The 18,193-nt window shown below is 46.4% G+C and overlaps 1 protein-coding gene across 2 annotated transcripts in view; it reads right to left on the bottom strand.

Moving 5' to 3' along the window:
• CABLES1 (Cdk5 and Abl enzyme substrate 1) overlaps positions 1–18,193 on the bottom strand; it is a 104,050-nt gene that overhangs the window by 53,304 nt on the left and 32,553 nt on the right. For both annotated transcript variants that reach the window (XM_025273698.3, XM_006079217.4), the window contains exon 2: positions 2,522–2,593. In XM_025273698.3, coding sequence (XP_025129483.1) covers positions 2,522–2,593 — 72 coding nt within the window. The remainder of the gene's footprint in view (positions 1–2,521; positions 2,594–18,193) is intronic.

Here is an 18,193-nt window from a genome sequence, read left to right as displayed (position 1 = left end):
ACTTTGAAAGCAAGTTGGGCTAATAGCCTTCCGCCCCCGCAGTTCCCAAAACACTTTGGCGTCATTACTGGTACATTCATTTCACAGAATGGAAAGGACCTCAGAGATCAGTCAATTTGTCCCTTCCATTTTACAGGTGGGAAAACGGAGGCCTCAGCACAAGTAAGAGAGTTTGCAAAGCCATGTAAGCAGTTAGTATAAAAATGGGGCCCAAAATTCAAATCCCCTGATTCCCAAACTGTTGCCCCTTCTGCGACTTTTATTTCTTAGGAACAAGTTTCTAAGTACATATCAGAATTTTTTATCGAAGTATAGTTGATTTACAACTTTGTGTTGGTTTCTGGTATATGGCAAAGTGATTCACATATGTATCTCTCTGTGTGTGTATTTATTCTTTTCCATTATGGCTTATTACAGAATACTGACTACAGTTCCCTGTGCTCTACAGTAGGATCTTGTTGTTGATTTTATACATAGTTGTTTGTATCTGCTAATCCCAAATTCCTAATTTATCCCTCCCCTACCTACTTTGGGGCTTCCTTGCTGGCTCGGTGGTAAAGAATCTGCCTGCCAAGGGGTTGAATCCTTGGGTCAGGAAGATCCCCTGGAGTTGGAAATGGTAACCCACTCCAGTATTCTTGCCTGGGAAATCCCATGGACAGAGGAGACGGGCAGCTATAGTCAAAAGAGTTGGACATGAACAAGACAACCTCCTTCAATAACCATGAGTTTGATTTCTATGTCTGTTTCTATGGTAAACATCAGAAATTTTTTAGTTAAAGAAAGTCTACTAGGGAAAATCTAGACTTCTTAAACTGCCCAACTCCCTTGATTTTGACTTATTTTTTAAACTTTGTATTTACACAAGATTTGTTGGAAATTAAGTACAGCACTCTGTACGTAGAAGCTGGATGAATTTACAGTTAAGGCAAATCAGCCATTCCATTTTTACTCTGACCGTTTGTGGCATCATAGGCCTGAGAGCCAGAGGACAAAGGACCAGCCTGGGCGATGCTGAGAGAGGGTACAGGGGTGATGGGGCACCTGACCAGGATCACGGCACCTGGCTCCTCCTCCACCCCCTCTTTACCATAGGAATCCCTAAGGGGGTGACATTTAGAGCCTGAGATTTTTTTTTAAACCTGGTTTCCTTGGTCACAGCTACCACCTTGCTCGAATGACCGTGCTCCCTGCAGCCTCTCCAAACCCCAGAGCCTTTGCAGTTCTGTTCACTGATGGGCATCAGTTGTGCTCAAATGCCGAAGCCACTCGGTGCCACTTGAGGACGTTTCTCCCCCGCGTTCACTAATCAACTTGGGCCACTTAACAGAGACTGACAGGAGAACACTTGCCCCTGGGCCACATGGATCACAGCCACACGCCATCAGCCTAACGTGGTCCCAGAAGCTATGAACATTTTCTTTTTTTCAATATTTATTTTATTTACTATTTGTTTGGCTGTGCCAGGGCTTAGTTGTGTATCAAACCTGGGCCCCCCTGCATTGGGAGCATGGAGTCTTAGCCACAGAACCGTGAGGGAAGTCCCTTGGATGTTTTCAACAAGCCATCAAAAGTGGAAATCAGACTGTCTGGCCCTGACTTTCTGTTTAGAATGATGTCGGTGATGAGACTCACAGTCATGGATGCTTCAGAGCAGATCCCAGGCCTGTCTGTGCTCCACGCTTTATAACCAGGTGGTCCATGGACATGACCTGTGGCCTGGGAGTGAGGCTCTGTGCAGGGAAGGGGCCGGCTCCAGGGGGAGACTCTCCCTCCATCTCAGCCTGCCAGCATCCCCCGTAAACCCGCAGCACACCATCCTACCTGCCTACCCCGCTGCCCCAGCCCCCTGTGCTGACCCCGTTTTCCCTCAGCCTCTCCTCCACCGGCCAGCCCAGTAGGAGCTTCAGTGAGGACTGAGGGGGACGCGGTGTGGGCCCCCTGCCCTCTAGGAGGGCCAGGGGAACCGAGCACAGATGACAGGAAGGAGAGCTGCCAGTCAGAAGCCAGGCACAGCTCCGCAACTGCTGTCGCCCACCGCCCCCAACCTCCCCAAAAAAAGATGCCTTGAAAGCACTTTTCTAATCCAGAGGGAGAAACGGAACACTTTCAGCCCTGAGGGAGCATTCATAGCTGTCTTAACCTTGTCCCCAGCACCTGACCGTGGAGGAACTTAGCGGCCCCCGTTAACCAAGTCAGAGACTGCAATGCCTGTGTCCCCTCTGGGAAGGCCAGAGCAGGGACACGTTCTTCTCCATCAAGCAACAATTTTCAAAAAGAAAGGGTCATAGCACCCGAATCCACACGCAAACCGGGCTATCCTGGTACATGGTTGGGATTTCACAGCATTCTCCTTCTAATATTCCAAAGGTTTGGGGTTTCCAAACTGAGACTGGGGATCAGATTGTCATTTTTAGAATTTAATTCTGTAAATCAAGACCTGGAAAAGAAAAGCAAACTTTGGCCTCCTTCTTGTATTGCAGACCATTCACATACACATAAACGCAACCAGAAAACTGACCTCCGTAGAGGGGCATTCTCCTCAATGTCTTCCAGGGTCTCCAAGGATGATCGCTGGGAGATGAGGCGACGTCTGCAGAGAGAGGGAAAAAAAAAAATCTAGGTGTTAAAACTGCGTCATGAAATGGATCAGGAATTTCCGTAAAGCTAAAACTGTTCTAAAATAAAGTCCATTAAAAAAAAAATCAGATGAAAGGTGTCTTTAAGAGGCTGTCATACTCTCAGACTGTACCCTGAATGCCAAGCCCATCTTGCCTTGCTGAATCCTGACATTCTCCCTGGGAAGAAATGAGACGTGATGAAGACATTTTATGCTGCCAAATAACAAAACCAGACAAGGTGCCTCTTACTGCATATAAGTTTGGTACTGCGTGTGCATGTGTGTGCTCAGTCGCTAAGTTGTGCCCCACTCTTTTGAGACCCCATGGACTGTAGCCCTCCAGGCTCTTCGGTCCATGGGATTCTCTAGGCAAGAATACTGGAATGGGTTGCCATTTCCTCCTCCAGTGGATCTTCCTGACCCAGGGACCAAACTCGCATCTCCTGCATTGGCAGGCAGATTCTTGACCACTGAGCCACCTGGGAAGCCCATTGGTATTGTGTGCCCTTTTCCTAAAGCATTAGATATGTTTTTAGTATTAAAATACTGTTAAATATTGAAATATTAGTGGTCTGAACCAGCTTTAGCTGTTAAATATTAAATTTTAAAACCATACTAAATAAAATATCAAAATCAGTAGGAGGCAATAAATAAAACTTATGGTCTCAGGGACTTCCCTGGTGGTCGAGTAGGTAAGATTTCATGCTGCCAATGCAGGGGACTCAGGTTCCATCCCTGTTTGGAAAGCTAAGGTCCCACATGCCTTGTGGCACAGCCAAAAGATCAAAACTTATGGTCTCTGGTTGGCCATGATTTCAAAAGCAACTAGAAACACAGATGACATCATTCCCCCGGGAGAATTTCTCAGTGACCATTAAGAATATATATCAAGACATAACTAGGCAAAACACAAATGCTTTCCAGATGCTAAAGAACTGAAAACCACCTGCCCAAACCTCCTTGATCTTCCTTTGTCCAACTGAAATAAGAATGGGTCCTAGATAACTCAGAATATCTGATACAGGGAATCGGGTTGGGTGATGGTTGGCAATTTCACAATAAATCCATTTGAATAAAGACCATCACTTCATAGTACAATAGGTGATTTGGCTGATGGTGGGGGGTGGTGGTGATCAGAAAAAAATCTGATTCAGTCTTTACCTTGGAAAGGACTAAAATTAGAAGGATGTCTATTTTATATTCACTTGACAACATTTAGGTTAAGAACATGCAATTATAACCAAGGTCTAATTTGTCATAAAAAAAAATGAAATGTTTTTTGCTTTGTTCTGTGTGTATTGTTTCTGACCAACCATGTGGCTACCTTTTTGTTTCACATTTTATTTTTAATAAGAAAGGTCGTTTTTGCAAACCATTTGAGGGCTTCATCGATTTTCTCAGAGCCTGTCTTCATCTTTTTAAAAAATATTTATTTATTTATTTGGCTATGTCGAGTCTTAGTTGCAGCATATGGGATCTCTGATCTTTAAGGTGGCATTCAGTATCTAGTTCCCTGACTAGGGATTGAACCTGGGCCCCCTGCATTGGGAGTGTGGCGTCTTAGCCACTGGACCACCAGGCAAGTCCCGTCTTCATATTTTGACATCAAGTCCTTTCTAAAACACTCAGCATGTTCTCCCTGCTTTTCTCTCCAGTGACCCTTGTCCATCCACGTGTGAGAACCGGAAGCACTCCGACATCACCTTCAGTGTCTTCATGACATGCTGACCTTTTATAAGATATGCAGTTTTATTCCTCAGTTAGCTTACACTGAATTTCCATTTCTCTAATGTTGCCAGATTTCCAACAGTTAGCCAGACTGGAGGCAATGGCCTTGGGGAGACACTGGTCTTACCCGAGGGGTAGGGAACTGATTTTATAGGTGGGGATTTGAAAGGAACCCAATTCTTGAGCAAGCAAGAGCTCTCTATGCCGCCCCATGAGTCCGGGGACTTGGCTCACCAGGACCCCTGTGACCCTGTGTGGTTGAAGGAAGGGGCCACTTCATCTTCTGAGGTCAGTTCCTCCGGGTGCCAGGTCTGGCTGGAATATAGTTGCAGGCTGGGATGGGGGCCTAGTTAGTCCCACTCCCATCACCAGAGCTCTCAGAGATAGGCGTTGCCATGCTCCCCACCCAAGGGACAGTGTGATGCTACAAGGAGCATGTGTGCTGGGGCAGACAGACTCAGATTTCAATCCTGGAGTCTGGAAGCTTTGGGACCTTAGAAAACTTCTTAATCCGTGAGCCTCAGTCTCCTCATCTACGAAATGGGGAGATGAGAAAAACTAAGAGAGACATATAGTCCATGGTACAGAACAGTTCATGACTAGGAGCTCCTGGGTTTTCATTATCACTCCAGTTCCTGCCACCGGGGCTGCACCCTGACCCATAACCCTCTCCACTCAGTTGATGGGGTCATCTTGGCTCTCTTAGCTCTGGCAGCTCCTCCAACCCCAGCCAGTGTCTAGACTGTCACTCCAAACACCCTGTGCCTGCGTCAACCGGTGACACGTGCTCCCTCCACTCCTGCCCCTCCTTGTAAGCAGAACTAACTTGGTGTTACATGTGCTGATGCACCGGTGACATATATAAAATTAGTGCCCCCACACTTCTGTGTGCTGCTTCTCACTTAATACCAACATCTCCTCCAATGGGCATGTGATTAAAATGATAATTTACTCTGTCTACTTCTGGATAATGTTCTGAGTTGTTAAGTCAAAAGTGAAATATTATTTTAGGTATGCACCTCTAGATTGTCATTAGACAACCTATTCACAGGCAGAAATAAGTGTATGGATTTCAGACCCTGAAAATCCCAACAAATTCTGTCAAACTCCAAGCCTTCCTTTCTAGAATAGCATCATCAGGCGACAGGTAAACACATTTGGCTCGACCTGCAACCGGGGTGACTGCAATGACCGTACAGCTTCAAGCTCTCCCCTCCTTCAGTCATCCTGACCGAGGTCAACCAGGAAGCCCTGTGGTCAGCCCTGGGCAGCAAAGATACAACCAAGGTTGCAGCAAAGGCCCTGCAAGTGCATTCTGCCCACCCTCCCGACCACACCAACAGTGAGCCTGGCCTGTTGGGACCGCAAAGCTGACCCCAGCTTGACTCCTGTCTTCAAGGGCTCATATCCAAGGGGGAATCCGTGGGACCATCAGCCCGGAATTCCATTAACAATCCCTCGAGCTCCTCTGGCATTTGGGGCTGCCCCTCCTCCCACCTCAAAAATGGTGAGGCCAGTCCTCCAGTTGCGAACGCCAAGTGAACCCACAGAGGACACATGAAGCCCCGTAGGGTACCCTGAGGCTCATAGGCTCCTGTCCAGCACTCAGACCTGGAGGTTCACCTTGGAATACTAGGTCCATTCCCACAAGCACACAATCTGACAATTTCCTAATCTAAAAGCCACACCCAGAATGCTCTTTGAAAAATAATCAAATTAGGATACATCTTTCTATGTATTTATAAGGATTTGTTTTCTAAAAGCTATTAAATCAGATATTCTCTTCATGAGTTGAACAGCTATAAATTCTCTTTCTCTCTCTCACACACACAGAGGCACTCTTAAGGTCTGGATTCCTTAAAGGGAAAAAAATCCAAAACTCAAATGCCCAACTGTTCCTTTAAATTCAGCAACATAACATGCCTCCCGTCTTCATGAACAGAACCAAGCTATATACTCTTTAAGATGCACATATAGAGCTTGGAAAGAACTACCATGGATCCTTATAAAGAAACCATCATATGCATGTACACACTGCTATATTTAAAATGGATAACCAACAAGGATCCACGAAATAGCACAGGGAACTCGGCTCAGTGTTACGTGGCAGCCTGGATGGGAGGGAGTTTGGGGGAGAACGGATACGTGTATATGTATGGCTGAGACCCATACATACGTATATATGTATGGCTGGTGGATATGCTGTCCCACCAGCATATCACAGTGTTAATCAGCTATACTCCAACATAAAATAAAAAGTTAAAAAAAAAAAAAGAAATTGTCATATGGCACCAGGAAAACAAAGATGTGATCCCTGCCCTTCCTGCCACAAAGGGCCTGCCCTGTGGTGATCGCTCATCTCTGCCCCCTACCACCCGGCTACATCCTTCCAGGCTGTGTAAGAACCTCTTCCCTTGCCTTCTATTCTCAGAAAGCCCCAAATGAAAGGGAAGGCTAAGAATAGGTGGCCAGCCTTCACCAGACACACTTCACACTGCAGTCTGCCTCACAAACCAAGTCCATGACTGTGCAGACTCCTAACCATTGGGCACGGTTAACAAGCAGAGGTCTTTGCATATTTTAATTACTGACGAGGAATACTCAGCCTTGGACCAAAACAGCATGCCCCCTTATTAACCAAGCAGACATTCAATAACAGCCCAAGCATTCTGCATCGACATCACTACATGGATGGCTGAGTCCTCAGAATTCAAGGTCCCCTGTGTTATCTGACAACTATTATCTGGGTCCTTCCACGCTGACCACCAACACTTTTGAGGCCGATGTGGTTCACATTCAACACTCATAAGTAAGTCAGCCTCCCTAAAGCCCACAGGCTCATTTTAGAATATTATCCTTTGAAGGCTGGACTCTGCCGGGGCAAGAAAATGCCAATACCTGATGTGTTTGTCTATCTAGATATACCTACGTGGGCCGAATAATTCACTTCTCATTCGGGCTAATGGTTGACGGTGGTGCAAGTCACCTAGGACCCAGGGCTGGTCACAGTGGGAGTCCTGGCAGTGGAGCCTCATCATAGTGGACACTGGACTCACTGATGTCCCTGCTGACCAGTGAGGCCAGGGCAGGGTCATCCTGGGTCCCTCTGCTCAGAGTAATTCCCTTATGGGGTGACCCAGGGCAGCAGCTTGGCCCCAAATCCAGTGTCAGGTAGTGGGCACCAGCGGGGACAGCTCCGGCCCCTGATGTAGGACCAAGAGGAGATAAGGAAGGTGATCCCTGGTCCGACAAGTAAGTCGGGTTGGATCAATGCTCTCCACCCTGGCTACACCCAGGGAACGCTCACCATCTCTAGGAGAAAAACTCAAGCTTTGAGAGTAAGAAGGGACCCTGACCACCTGGGCCAACACATCCGCTATCCTGTGTGGCTCTGGTTCTCCCCATGTAAGGAACCCCCTTCCCGGCTATAAGACAGGCCGCTGGACGGGGAGTGAGGGCCCCATGGATTGCTCAGCTACACAGGGGATGTACCAGCTGAGGTCATAATTACTTCAAATCCATCTAGACAGTTATCATGATCAAAAAACCCCAAACAAACAAAACCTCCAACCACAGAAAGAACTTTTTCCTCTAGTCACCAGACACCTATACACTTGTAATTTATTTGCTTTGTTACTTGTGTCCTTCTCACACTGACCACCTCCTTCCTGTTGGAAAAAAAGTGATGACTCCAGGGGATTTCCCCAGTGGTCCAGTGGTTAGGACTCCATGGTCCCACTGCAGGGGGGCCTGGGTTTGATCGCTGGTTGGGGAATCGTGATCCTGCATACATTACAGTGTGACCAAAAAATAAAAATTAAAAAACCAAAACAAGTACAGAGATAACAACACGGAAACATATACATTACCATATGTAAAATAGATAGCCAATAGGAATTTGCTATATGACTCAGGGAACTCAAACTGGGGCTCTGTGACAACATAGAGGGGTGGGAGGAGGTGGGAGGTGGGAGGGAGGTTCAGGAGGGAGGGGACATATGTATACCTATGGCTGATTCATGTTGATGTATGGCGGAAACCAACACAATATTGTAAAGCATTCATCCTTCAGTTAAAAATAAATAAACTTAATTATAAAAAACAAACAAAAAAAAGGGCCCCTCCTGCCGCTGAGCTGCTGCTCAGTGAAGCACTCGCTCCCCTCACCTGTGCAGGCTCAGGGGTGGCGTGTACTTAGCCAACAGCAGGGACTTGATCAAGGCCAGCTGAATAAACTCATAGAGTTCGCCATCAGCAGGTGGGTGTCTGGGGAATCTTCCCAGGCAGCGTTTTCGTGGCCTTCCACTCAAGGCTTCTCTATACACAGTTATTACTGGAATTTCTCTGTTCAATCTACCAGATCCCAGTCTGATCACCAGAGCCCAGAAATCATCCTCAGAAAGCATCCCATAGCCTCACGACAGTGAGAGGCAGTAGACCCTAGCCCTGCAGGACGTGGGGGGCTGGGCAGGAGGGATGGGGAGAAGGGTCAGCGCTCCTAGCACAGCCCAGCAGTGTGCAGGTAGAAGGCCTGATCTGTTTAAAATAGATTTCTTCTGAGTTTATTAAACATTCATTTCCCACTTGCTTTTTGACTATAAGAGTAATAGGTTTTCATTGTTAAAAAAAATTCGAAGATGTGTGAAGTAGAAATTGAGGAAATGACCTGCAAACCCCAGGGTCCAGAGAGCACCCTCTAAGAGTCTGGTGTGTGTCCTTTCAGACTTGCTCCTAGTTTCACATATGCTTGTAAACATAAATGTATATATATACACAGCCTCCTCTGTCCATGGGATTCTCCAGGCAAGAATACTGGAGTGGGTTGCCATGCTCTCCTCCAGGGGATCTTCCCGACCCACGGATCGAACCCACGGCTCTTACGTCTACCTGCATTGGCAAGTGGGTTCTTTACCGCTAGAGCCACCTGGGAAGCCCTTTCAGACATATACTTTTTATTTATCTGGCTGCATCGGATCTTAGCTGCAGCACATGGGCTTCTCTAGCTTTGGTGGTTGGGCTTCTCTCTAGTTGTGGCACACGGGCTCAGTAATTGCAACATGTGAGATCAGTTGTCCCGAGGCACGTGGGATCTCAATTCCCTGATCAGGGATCGAATCCAAGTCCTCCGCATTAGAAGGCGGATTCTTAACCACTGGGCCACAAGAGAAGTCCCAGAGATGGACTTTTAGTAGGTAGAGAATCCCTTTGCAAAATGTCATAAGATTCCATCCCTGGGTCAACATATCTCACCTACAAGAGAGGGCTTATTACTTTATTAAGCCATAAAGAGAAGAACCCCTATGAATCCAAGAATCATATTTTCATTGATACAGCTTTTATGAAAATGCTGGCTTTCAAATACCAGGCTCTCAAGGTCAAGTGCTAACGTTCCACTGCTCTTTCCTTCATTCTCTCACACGGCTTCTGGTTGTTGGGGTCATAGCACCAGAAGCTCGAGCTCCAGACTCAGCATCTAAATCGCGATGATTTTGGTTGTGATTTGGCAAATTTTAAAGCCAAGATCCCAGATGCTTCTGTAGCAGAAATTGTCAGATTGTGCTCCTTGAAGAAGCAAGCTGTTTTGCACCAGTACATATGTGTTCACAGATGAAGGAAGAGAAGTCAGCTGCCACCTCTCAACAGAAGTTACAGAGTCTTAAAGCAAAACGGCCCTGGCTTCAGCCAGAAGACGTGTTCATTAGACGCATGCTCAGTTCTGCTTTCCACGGATCTAAAGCGATCTGTCTCACAGCAAAGGTACTGGTGGAACTGAGTGAGGCCCTAGCTTGCCCATGTGGCAACGGCTGCTTGTCAGACTGTGGAAGAAACTCCAGAGGAGAGCTGGGGACTCAGCCAGACATCACAGTCTGGCTGGGGTGGCTGCAGAACCCCTGGCCTGGACCAGTCAGGCCCTGCAGGAGTATTAGGCAAAGAGCGCATGACTGGTTTGCTTGAGCAGGGGGAAAAAAGCCCTCTTCCCTGTGGCAGCATAATGCGTATATAGCCAGATCCACCCTCAGAATACTGATGGACACAGTTCACACCTCCAGAGGATCATGGCAGGTTTCCTTGCAAAGGAAGGAAATAGATAATCTTTAATAAAAGAAGAGCTGTGTGGATCCAGAAACAGACCAAAAAAAAAAAAAAAAAGGCTAGGAAACTGATTTCGAATCTGACTACATTTTAAGAGTCTCTAGCTGATGAGCTGGGCAAAGAATCACATTGAAATCAATACACTGAGATGCCAATCAGCTTGTTCAATTAAGATCTGTTTCTATGTTTAAAAAATTCAGCCATTTCCTGTTTTTGCAAACATTTATTTATTAATGGAATATCAAATAACAAGCAGCAAGCTGGATACTGAGAGACAGCAGTATATAAATACTGTCTCCTCCCTCATGGAGTTTACATTTACGATAAGGAAGACAGATAAGAAACAAGTACAATAATTCTAGTTGTAAAAAAAATTAACACAAAGGGGGAAGAAAGCAAATGGCCTAATAATACTGTGGGGCTACTAGCAACATAGACTTCCCAGGTGGCTCAGCGGTAAAGAATCCGTCCGCCAAAGAAGGAGCTGCAGCAGACACAGGTTCAGTCCCTGGGTGGGAAAGATCTCCTGGAGTAGGAAATGGCAACCCACTCCAGTATCCTTGCCTGGAGAATCCCAGGGACAGAGGAGCCTGGTGGGCTGCAGTCTGTGGGGTCGCAAAGAGTTGGACGGCACTGAGCAACTGAGCGCACACACACACTCTCAGGATACATTTAAGTCATCTGTAAATGTATTTAGTTCTTGTTGCCACATTTTTATAGTCCTGTCAACAAAGCAACTCCAAGTGTTTACAGGGAATACGGAGGCACTCAGCTTGTCCGAGTTTACTTTTGTTTCAAGGTTCTCATCAGACTCCCCAAAACCTGGCAAACCAAGGTGTGAGGTCATCTTGGCATGGAGGGCTATGCACAGACAGACTTGTGGGCAGGGTTTAATAACTGGCCAGTATTTACACCTCAGATTCCAAGTCCACCCTACCCACTGGGCCCTGCTGATCTTACAAAATCCCCTTTCCATCATGTCATTCCCTAATTTGAAGATCCACAATGATTCTCCCTGGGAACAAGTTCAAACTCCTCTTAAAAAGGGACTAAGACCTCTGACTAGAGGTCAGAGGACAGAGCAGACACAGCAGAAGGGGCCATCCTGAAAGCAGGTCTCCTGGGGGCATTCCTGGGGTCCCAGGAAATTGGGGTGGGGGGCTCGGCCAGGGCCACGAGCTGATAGTGCCAAATTCTAATTCCCCCTGCACCCCATCCTGGAGGGAAGGGCCTGGCACTGCAGCTGGAGGGAGCAAGTTGGCCAAATGTACAGAACAGGAACCAAGAGCAAGGGTTTTTGTTTTAAAATCAGGACCCAGAAAAGTTTTGGGCTTTGTGTGACTGATGAGATAAACAACAGTGTCCTTCAAAAGAACATGCCAGATACCCATGGGGGGTGAACAGGGGGGCCCAAGCCAGGACAGGGTGAGGATGGAAAGGAGACATGAGCAATAAAAAGACCACTCAAAATAAAAAAATCAGCTTCATACTAGAAAGGAAAGAGGCCTGTCGATCGAAAAGAACCAGTTCAAGAAGTCTGGGGCCAACTCACGTTTGTTCTGAGTAGGAACCAGAATCTAAAGAATCAAATCCAGTGAAAAGGGTGCCCTGAGCCAGGTGCGGAGCGTGTGGGAGGCAGAGGAGGGTGCTAGTGAGCTCAGACAAGAGCCAAGATTTAACTGGGAGAGGACCTGCTGGAGAAGGAGCAGCCGGTCTAGCACAGGAGGTTCAAGGGTAAACTCAGGAAGGATGGACACACATGCCTCACGGGGGCTGGATAGGACAGAACACCAGGTTTTGCAAGACACAGAGGCATTCCCTGAAGCAACGTCAGGGAAGAAGCCCAACAGAAGCCAGGAGCCAGGCAGGTCCCAATCAGATGGCGGTTCCAGGAGGAGCTGGTGAGACCCCGAAAGTCAAGTGAACATGCAGATGGGTGGGCTGGGAGCTGCACTGCAGTGCGGTGAAACAGACATGTGCACCCAGAAGCATGCGTCACTTGTGTGTGCATTTACACGGTTGTTGTTGTTCAGTTGCTAAGTCATGTCCGACTCTTTGAGACTGCATGGACTGCAGCACACCAGGCTTCCCTGTCCTTCACTATCTCCTGGAGCTTGCTCAAACTCATGTCCATTGAGTCGGTGAAGCCATCCAACCATCTCATGCTTTGTTGCCCTCTTCTCCTTTTGCCTTCAATCATCAAACATTTATATGGTGTTTCCTTCTAGAGCCAGGAACTTCCTGATGTTCAAGCTGGTTTTAGAAAAGGCAGAGGAACCACAGATCAAATTGCCAACATCCGCTGGATCATGGAAAAAGCAAGAGAGTTCCAGAAAAACACCTATTTCTGCTTTATTGACTATGCCAAAGCCTTTGACTGTGTGGATCACAATAAACTGTGGAAAATTCTGAAAGAGATGGAATACCAGAACACCTGATCTGCCTCTTGAGAAATTTGTATGCAGGTCAGGAAGCAACAGTTAGAACTGGACATGGAACAACAGACTGGTTCCAAATAGGAAAAGGAGTTCATCAAGGCTGTATATTGTCACCCTGTTTATTTAACTTATATGCAGAGTACATCATGAGAAACGCTGGACTAGAAGAAACACAAGCTGGAATCAAGACTGCCGGGAGAAATATCAATAACCTCAGATATGCAGATGACACCACCCTTATGGCAGAAGGTGAAGAGGAACTAAAAAGCCTTTTGATGAAAGTGAAAGAGGAGAGTGAAAAAGTTGGCTTAAAGCTCAACATTCAGAAAACGAAGATCATGGCATCCGGTCCCACCACTTCATGGGAAATAGATGGGGAAACAGTGGAAACAGTGTCAGACTTTATTTTTCTGGGCTCCAAAATCACTACAGATGGTGACTGCAGCCATGAAATTAAAATATGCTTACTCCTTGGAAGGAAAGTTATGACCAACCTACATAGCATATTGAAAAGCAGAGACATTACTTTGCCAACAAAGGTTCGTCTAGTCAAGGCTATGGTTTTTCCTGTGGTCATGTATGGATGTGAGAGGTGGACTGTGAAGAAGGCTGAGTGCCGAAGAATTGATGCTTTTGAACTGTGGTGTTAGAGAAGACTCTTGAGAGTCCCTTGGACTGCAAGGAGATCCAACCAGTCCATTCTGAAGGAGATCAGCCCTGGGATTTCTTTGGAAGGAATGATGCTAAAGCTGAAACTCCAGTACTTTGGCCACCTCATGAGAAGAGTTGACTCACTGGAAAAGACTCTGATGCTGGGAGGGATTGGGGGCAAGGGGAGAAGGGGACGACAGAGGATGAGATGGCTGGATGGCATCACTGACTCGATGGACGTGAGTCTGAGTGAACTCCAGGAGTTTGTGATGGACAGGGAGGCCTGGCATGCTGCGATTCATGGGGTCGCCAAGAGTCGGACACGACTGAGCAACTGATCCTTCTAGAGCAGAGCAACAAAGGAGGGGCAGGAACACCTGCAGGACAGGTGTGGGGGAGTGACGTGGAGGCAGTAGGTTGGAGGTGCTCCCTTAGACCGAGGCTGATTGTAATCTGTTCTGAACCTTCCGAAGGCCCGCAGGCACCTGAGTGGTGTCAGATGGACTCCCCTCTGGCCTCTTCAGGAAGTGTGTCATCCTGGATCCTCTTTTTGGTAGTACTCAGCACAGGGTCTTCTCTTAAACAGCTCACCTTGACAACAGCTCCAGCATCAGCGACCTCACCTTTCTTTCCCAATCCTCAGGAGGACTTAACTGTTGCTTTGCAAGGATGCCTTTACATGCTAAAAACCTTCTGGGACTTCCCTGATGGTCCAGTGGTTAAGACTCTGAACTTATAACACAGGAGGCAGAGGTTCTATCCCTGGTTAGGGAACTAGGATCCTGCATGCTGTGCAGCCAAAACAACAAATAAATAAGAAGACCTTCTAAGCCATTAGAAGACAGAATGGGGGCCCTCTATGCCCAGTGCTGTGGGGTCTGCAGCACAAAGACTGGCGACGGACAGGAGGAAGTCAAGCTCTATCCCGGGAGGTGAAGTCTGCTCCCTGACCCTCCGTTTGAAGAGCTGAGATGTCAGTGGAAGCTGATTTAATTAGAACCAGCAGAGACAGGCGGGGCAGGTGACTTCCATGCTGGTATTTCAGAGAACCTTTCGAGGCCTTTCCAGCATAATCGTTCCCCTGAGTTTCTCCTTTGGTTTCCAGCTTGACCTTTCTCTGCTCCAAAGGGCCTTCAGTAGAAATGGATTCTGACAGCTCGGAAACAGCAGGCAATTATTTATAGCAAATTCGGGATGGATGGGGTTTCATCAATCTTTATTTTCTGGTTTTCCCGATTAACCACGGCCTGCACTCAGTCACAGCAAACAGAAACGAAGACAGATGAGCCCTTGTCTTTCCAGCTTCAAGCATCAGCCTCCTTTTGCCCACTGAGGGACTCAAATGATCTCATTTGTCTCTGGAGCCTTTTAAAAAAATCCCTTGTTTTTCCTGGGCTGCCAAGGTTTAGTCTCTTTATTGAAAGCTGATGGGGACTTTCATAACGGGATCGCTGGGCTCATAAGAGGCTTATGGGGTAAGGAATGTGCCATGGTGACCAAATCGTAATTCAAAAGAAAACTCAGAATCTGTTTCACCTGCTCTTCATCCAAATCCTACCATCCTCCTAAGGCACAGTGCAGAGTCACCTGCTCTGCCAAGCTGTCTCTGACATTTTCTGAGCTCTTACAACATTTCTGAGTTCTTACAACCATACTACATGGAAATATTGATATCTAGATACTTGTAGAATGATTGATTTTATTCTTATTATGCCCTGTATCTCCATGACGCATGCAAGCTTAGTTGATCAGTCGTGTTTGATTCTTTGCGACGCCATGGACTGTAGCCCTCCAGGCTCCTCTGTCCTTGGGATTTTCCAGGCAAGAATACTGGAGTGGGTTGCCATTTCCTTCTCCAGGGGATCTTCTCAACATAGGTATCAAACCTGCGTTTCCTGTGTCTCCTCCATTGCAGGTGGATTCTTTACCTGCTGAGCTATCAGGGAAGTCCCCGTCTCTCCGATCTGACTGCAAATACCTGGAAAAGATAATTATGTCTTCCCTTCTCTATTTTTTATTTTTCTGGCTGCGCTGGGTCTTTGCTGTGGCATATGGGCTGTTCATTGCAGTGTGCAAACTTTACCTAATTGAAGCCTGTGGGCTTAGCTGTTCTGTAGCATGTGGAATCTTAGTTCCCCAAGTAGGGATTGAACCTGTGTTCTCTGCATTGGAAGGACCACTGGACCACGAGGGAAGATCCTGTCTTCTGTTCTTTGAAACCTCCTTAATGACTAGCACAAAGCCTTGTCATAACAGCTGTCTGCAGCTACATCAGGCTCACAAGAAGCAAGGATGGATCTTAACTGCTCCAAGGACTCAGATGAACACTGCTCAGGGGGGACTCTTCTGAGTCCTCTCAAAAAACCAGGAGACCCAAACCATATCACGAATGAGGTCCAAATGAAAGCTGGGACCGCAGAGATCGTCGGTGGTCAAACTTCTTCTGAGCAGCAGAATTTTTTTTTCAAACTAAATGTTAAATCAAGTCCCAAGATATAAAACAGATTAGAGTAACGATAAGTTTTACAAGTAATTTTTTGACATTCAAATGTATAACTCCATCACGATTAGAGCAGTGAAGCTATTTTGATGCACAAGCAAATCTGAAACGAGGAGTTACAGATGATATTTCTAACCTGAGGTCATGTCAGTGTCTAGTTTGCCTTTTTAATCTTGGTTGTACAGTATGTAGATAATCCCAGTTGATACACATAAGTAGGAACCTATGGTAACCATTTTCAAACATCTCAAGACTCACTTCAATTAAATAGACGTGGCCAGTTAAACTTAGTTGCATAAAATCAACTTACTCTGGCAGCATAACTAAAGCAAAATTAATGTACAGGTGGTCACCAGCATGATAGGATTTGCTATAGAAAGCTATTGATTTTGTATTTTTCAGCAGTTTTTAAAAACACTTTATATATATATGTATACATTATAAGTGTATAACATTATACCTCAAAATGTTAAACACAAAATTACCCCATATAAGTGGCAATTCCATTCCTAGACATAATTCAAGAGACATGAAAGTTATATTCACACAAAAAGTTGTATGTGAATGTTCACAGCAGCATTATTTATAACAGCCAAGAGGTGAAAACAACCTAAATTCCATCCGACTGACGAATGGATGAATAAAATGCAATATTCTTCAGCCATAGAAAGGAATGAAGTACTGATGCTAAGCTAAGTTGCTTCAGTCATGTCTGATTCTGTGCAACTCCATAGACGGAAGCCCACCAGGCTCCCCCATCCCTGGGATTCTCCAGGCAAGAACACTGGAGTGGGTTGCCATTTCCTTCTCCAATGCATGAAAGTGAAAAGTGAAAGTAAAGTCGCTCAGTCGTGTCCGACTCTTTGTGACCCCATGGACTGCAGCCTACCAGGCTCCTCCGTCCATGGGATTTTCCAGGCAAGAGTACTGGAGTGGGGTGTCGTTGCCTTCTCCGAAGTACTGATAGAGGATACAAAGCAAATGGACCTTGAAAACACTATGCAAAGTGAAAGGAGATCGCTGCACAAGACCACATAGTGTATGAGTCCAATTAAACAAACTCCATAGAAGCAGAAAGTGGATTAGAGGTTGTCTGGGGTGGGTGTGGGAAGCAGAAGGAATGGGAAATGACTGCTGATGGCCACAGGCCTTCTTTTTAGGGTGATGAAAATGCTCTAAATTAGAGCATGGTTGCACAAGTCTGTGAATGTACTAAAACCCAAGACTTGTGGTTTGTTGTTCGGTCACTAAGTTGTGTTTGACTCTTTGTGACCCTGTGGACTAGGATCCTCTAGGCTCCCGGTCCTTTACTGTCTCTTAGAGTTTGCTCAAATTCATGTCCATCGAGTCAGTGACGCCATCCAATCATCTCCTCCTCTGCCGCCCCCTTCTTTTGCCTTTAATCTTTCCCAGCACAGGGTCTTTTCCAAAGAGTTGGCTCATCCTGTTTTCTAGAAAGGACAGAGCCTGGGGGCAACTTCCAAGAAGCAAGAAGAAAGACAAAACACCCTCCGAGGTGCTTCTGTCAGCGTCTGGGGAAGTAGTTTAATTTTTTAACAGCTTATTTGGAACCCTTTGAAAATACATTATTAGCACATCGGTCTCACTGTCTAGCTAATTAGCAACTGCAGTTCTAATTACCAGGCTGTTCAGGAAAGGTTTCCAAAGTGAATGTGCAGTCGGAGAGCTATGCCGAAAACCACATGGACATTCACTTAAATGTCCTGTGGATCCAACTGCTTATTGGATGCTCTGGCAAAAGTCCAACCCAGAGGTCTGAGCAGCTCTTTATGCCAGCACTTCGGCGTGAGACTCCATGGTTATTATGGGAAATAATCTATTTTTATTAAACATTTGTATTGCGGGCTTCCCAGGTGGCGCAGTGGTGAAGAACCCACCTGCCAATGTAGGAGGTGCAAGAGATGCAGGCTCAATCCCTGGGTCGGGAAGATCCCCTGGAGTAGGAAATGGCAACGCACTTTGGTATTCTTGCCTGGGAAATTCCATAGACAGAGGGGCCTGGTGTGCTACAGTCCATGGGGTCATAGAGTCCGACAGGACTGAGCACGTGTACACACACACACTCAGTTGAGTTATTATATTAGTTTCAGGTGTACAACATAGTAATTTAACACTTTTATGGGTTATACTCCATTTGAAGTT

Source organism: Bubalus bubalis, chromosome 22 (assembly GCF_019923935.1).
Source record: "Bubalus bubalis isolate 160015118507 breed Murrah chromosome 22, NDDB_SH_1, whole genome shotgun sequence".
NCBI classification, from domain to species: domain Eukaryota; kingdom Metazoa; phylum Chordata; class Mammalia; order Artiodactyla; family Bovidae; genus Bubalus; species Bubalus bubalis.
Note: the sequence above shows the minus strand (reverse complement) of the source record. Positions and strands in the feature narration are given on the sequence as shown.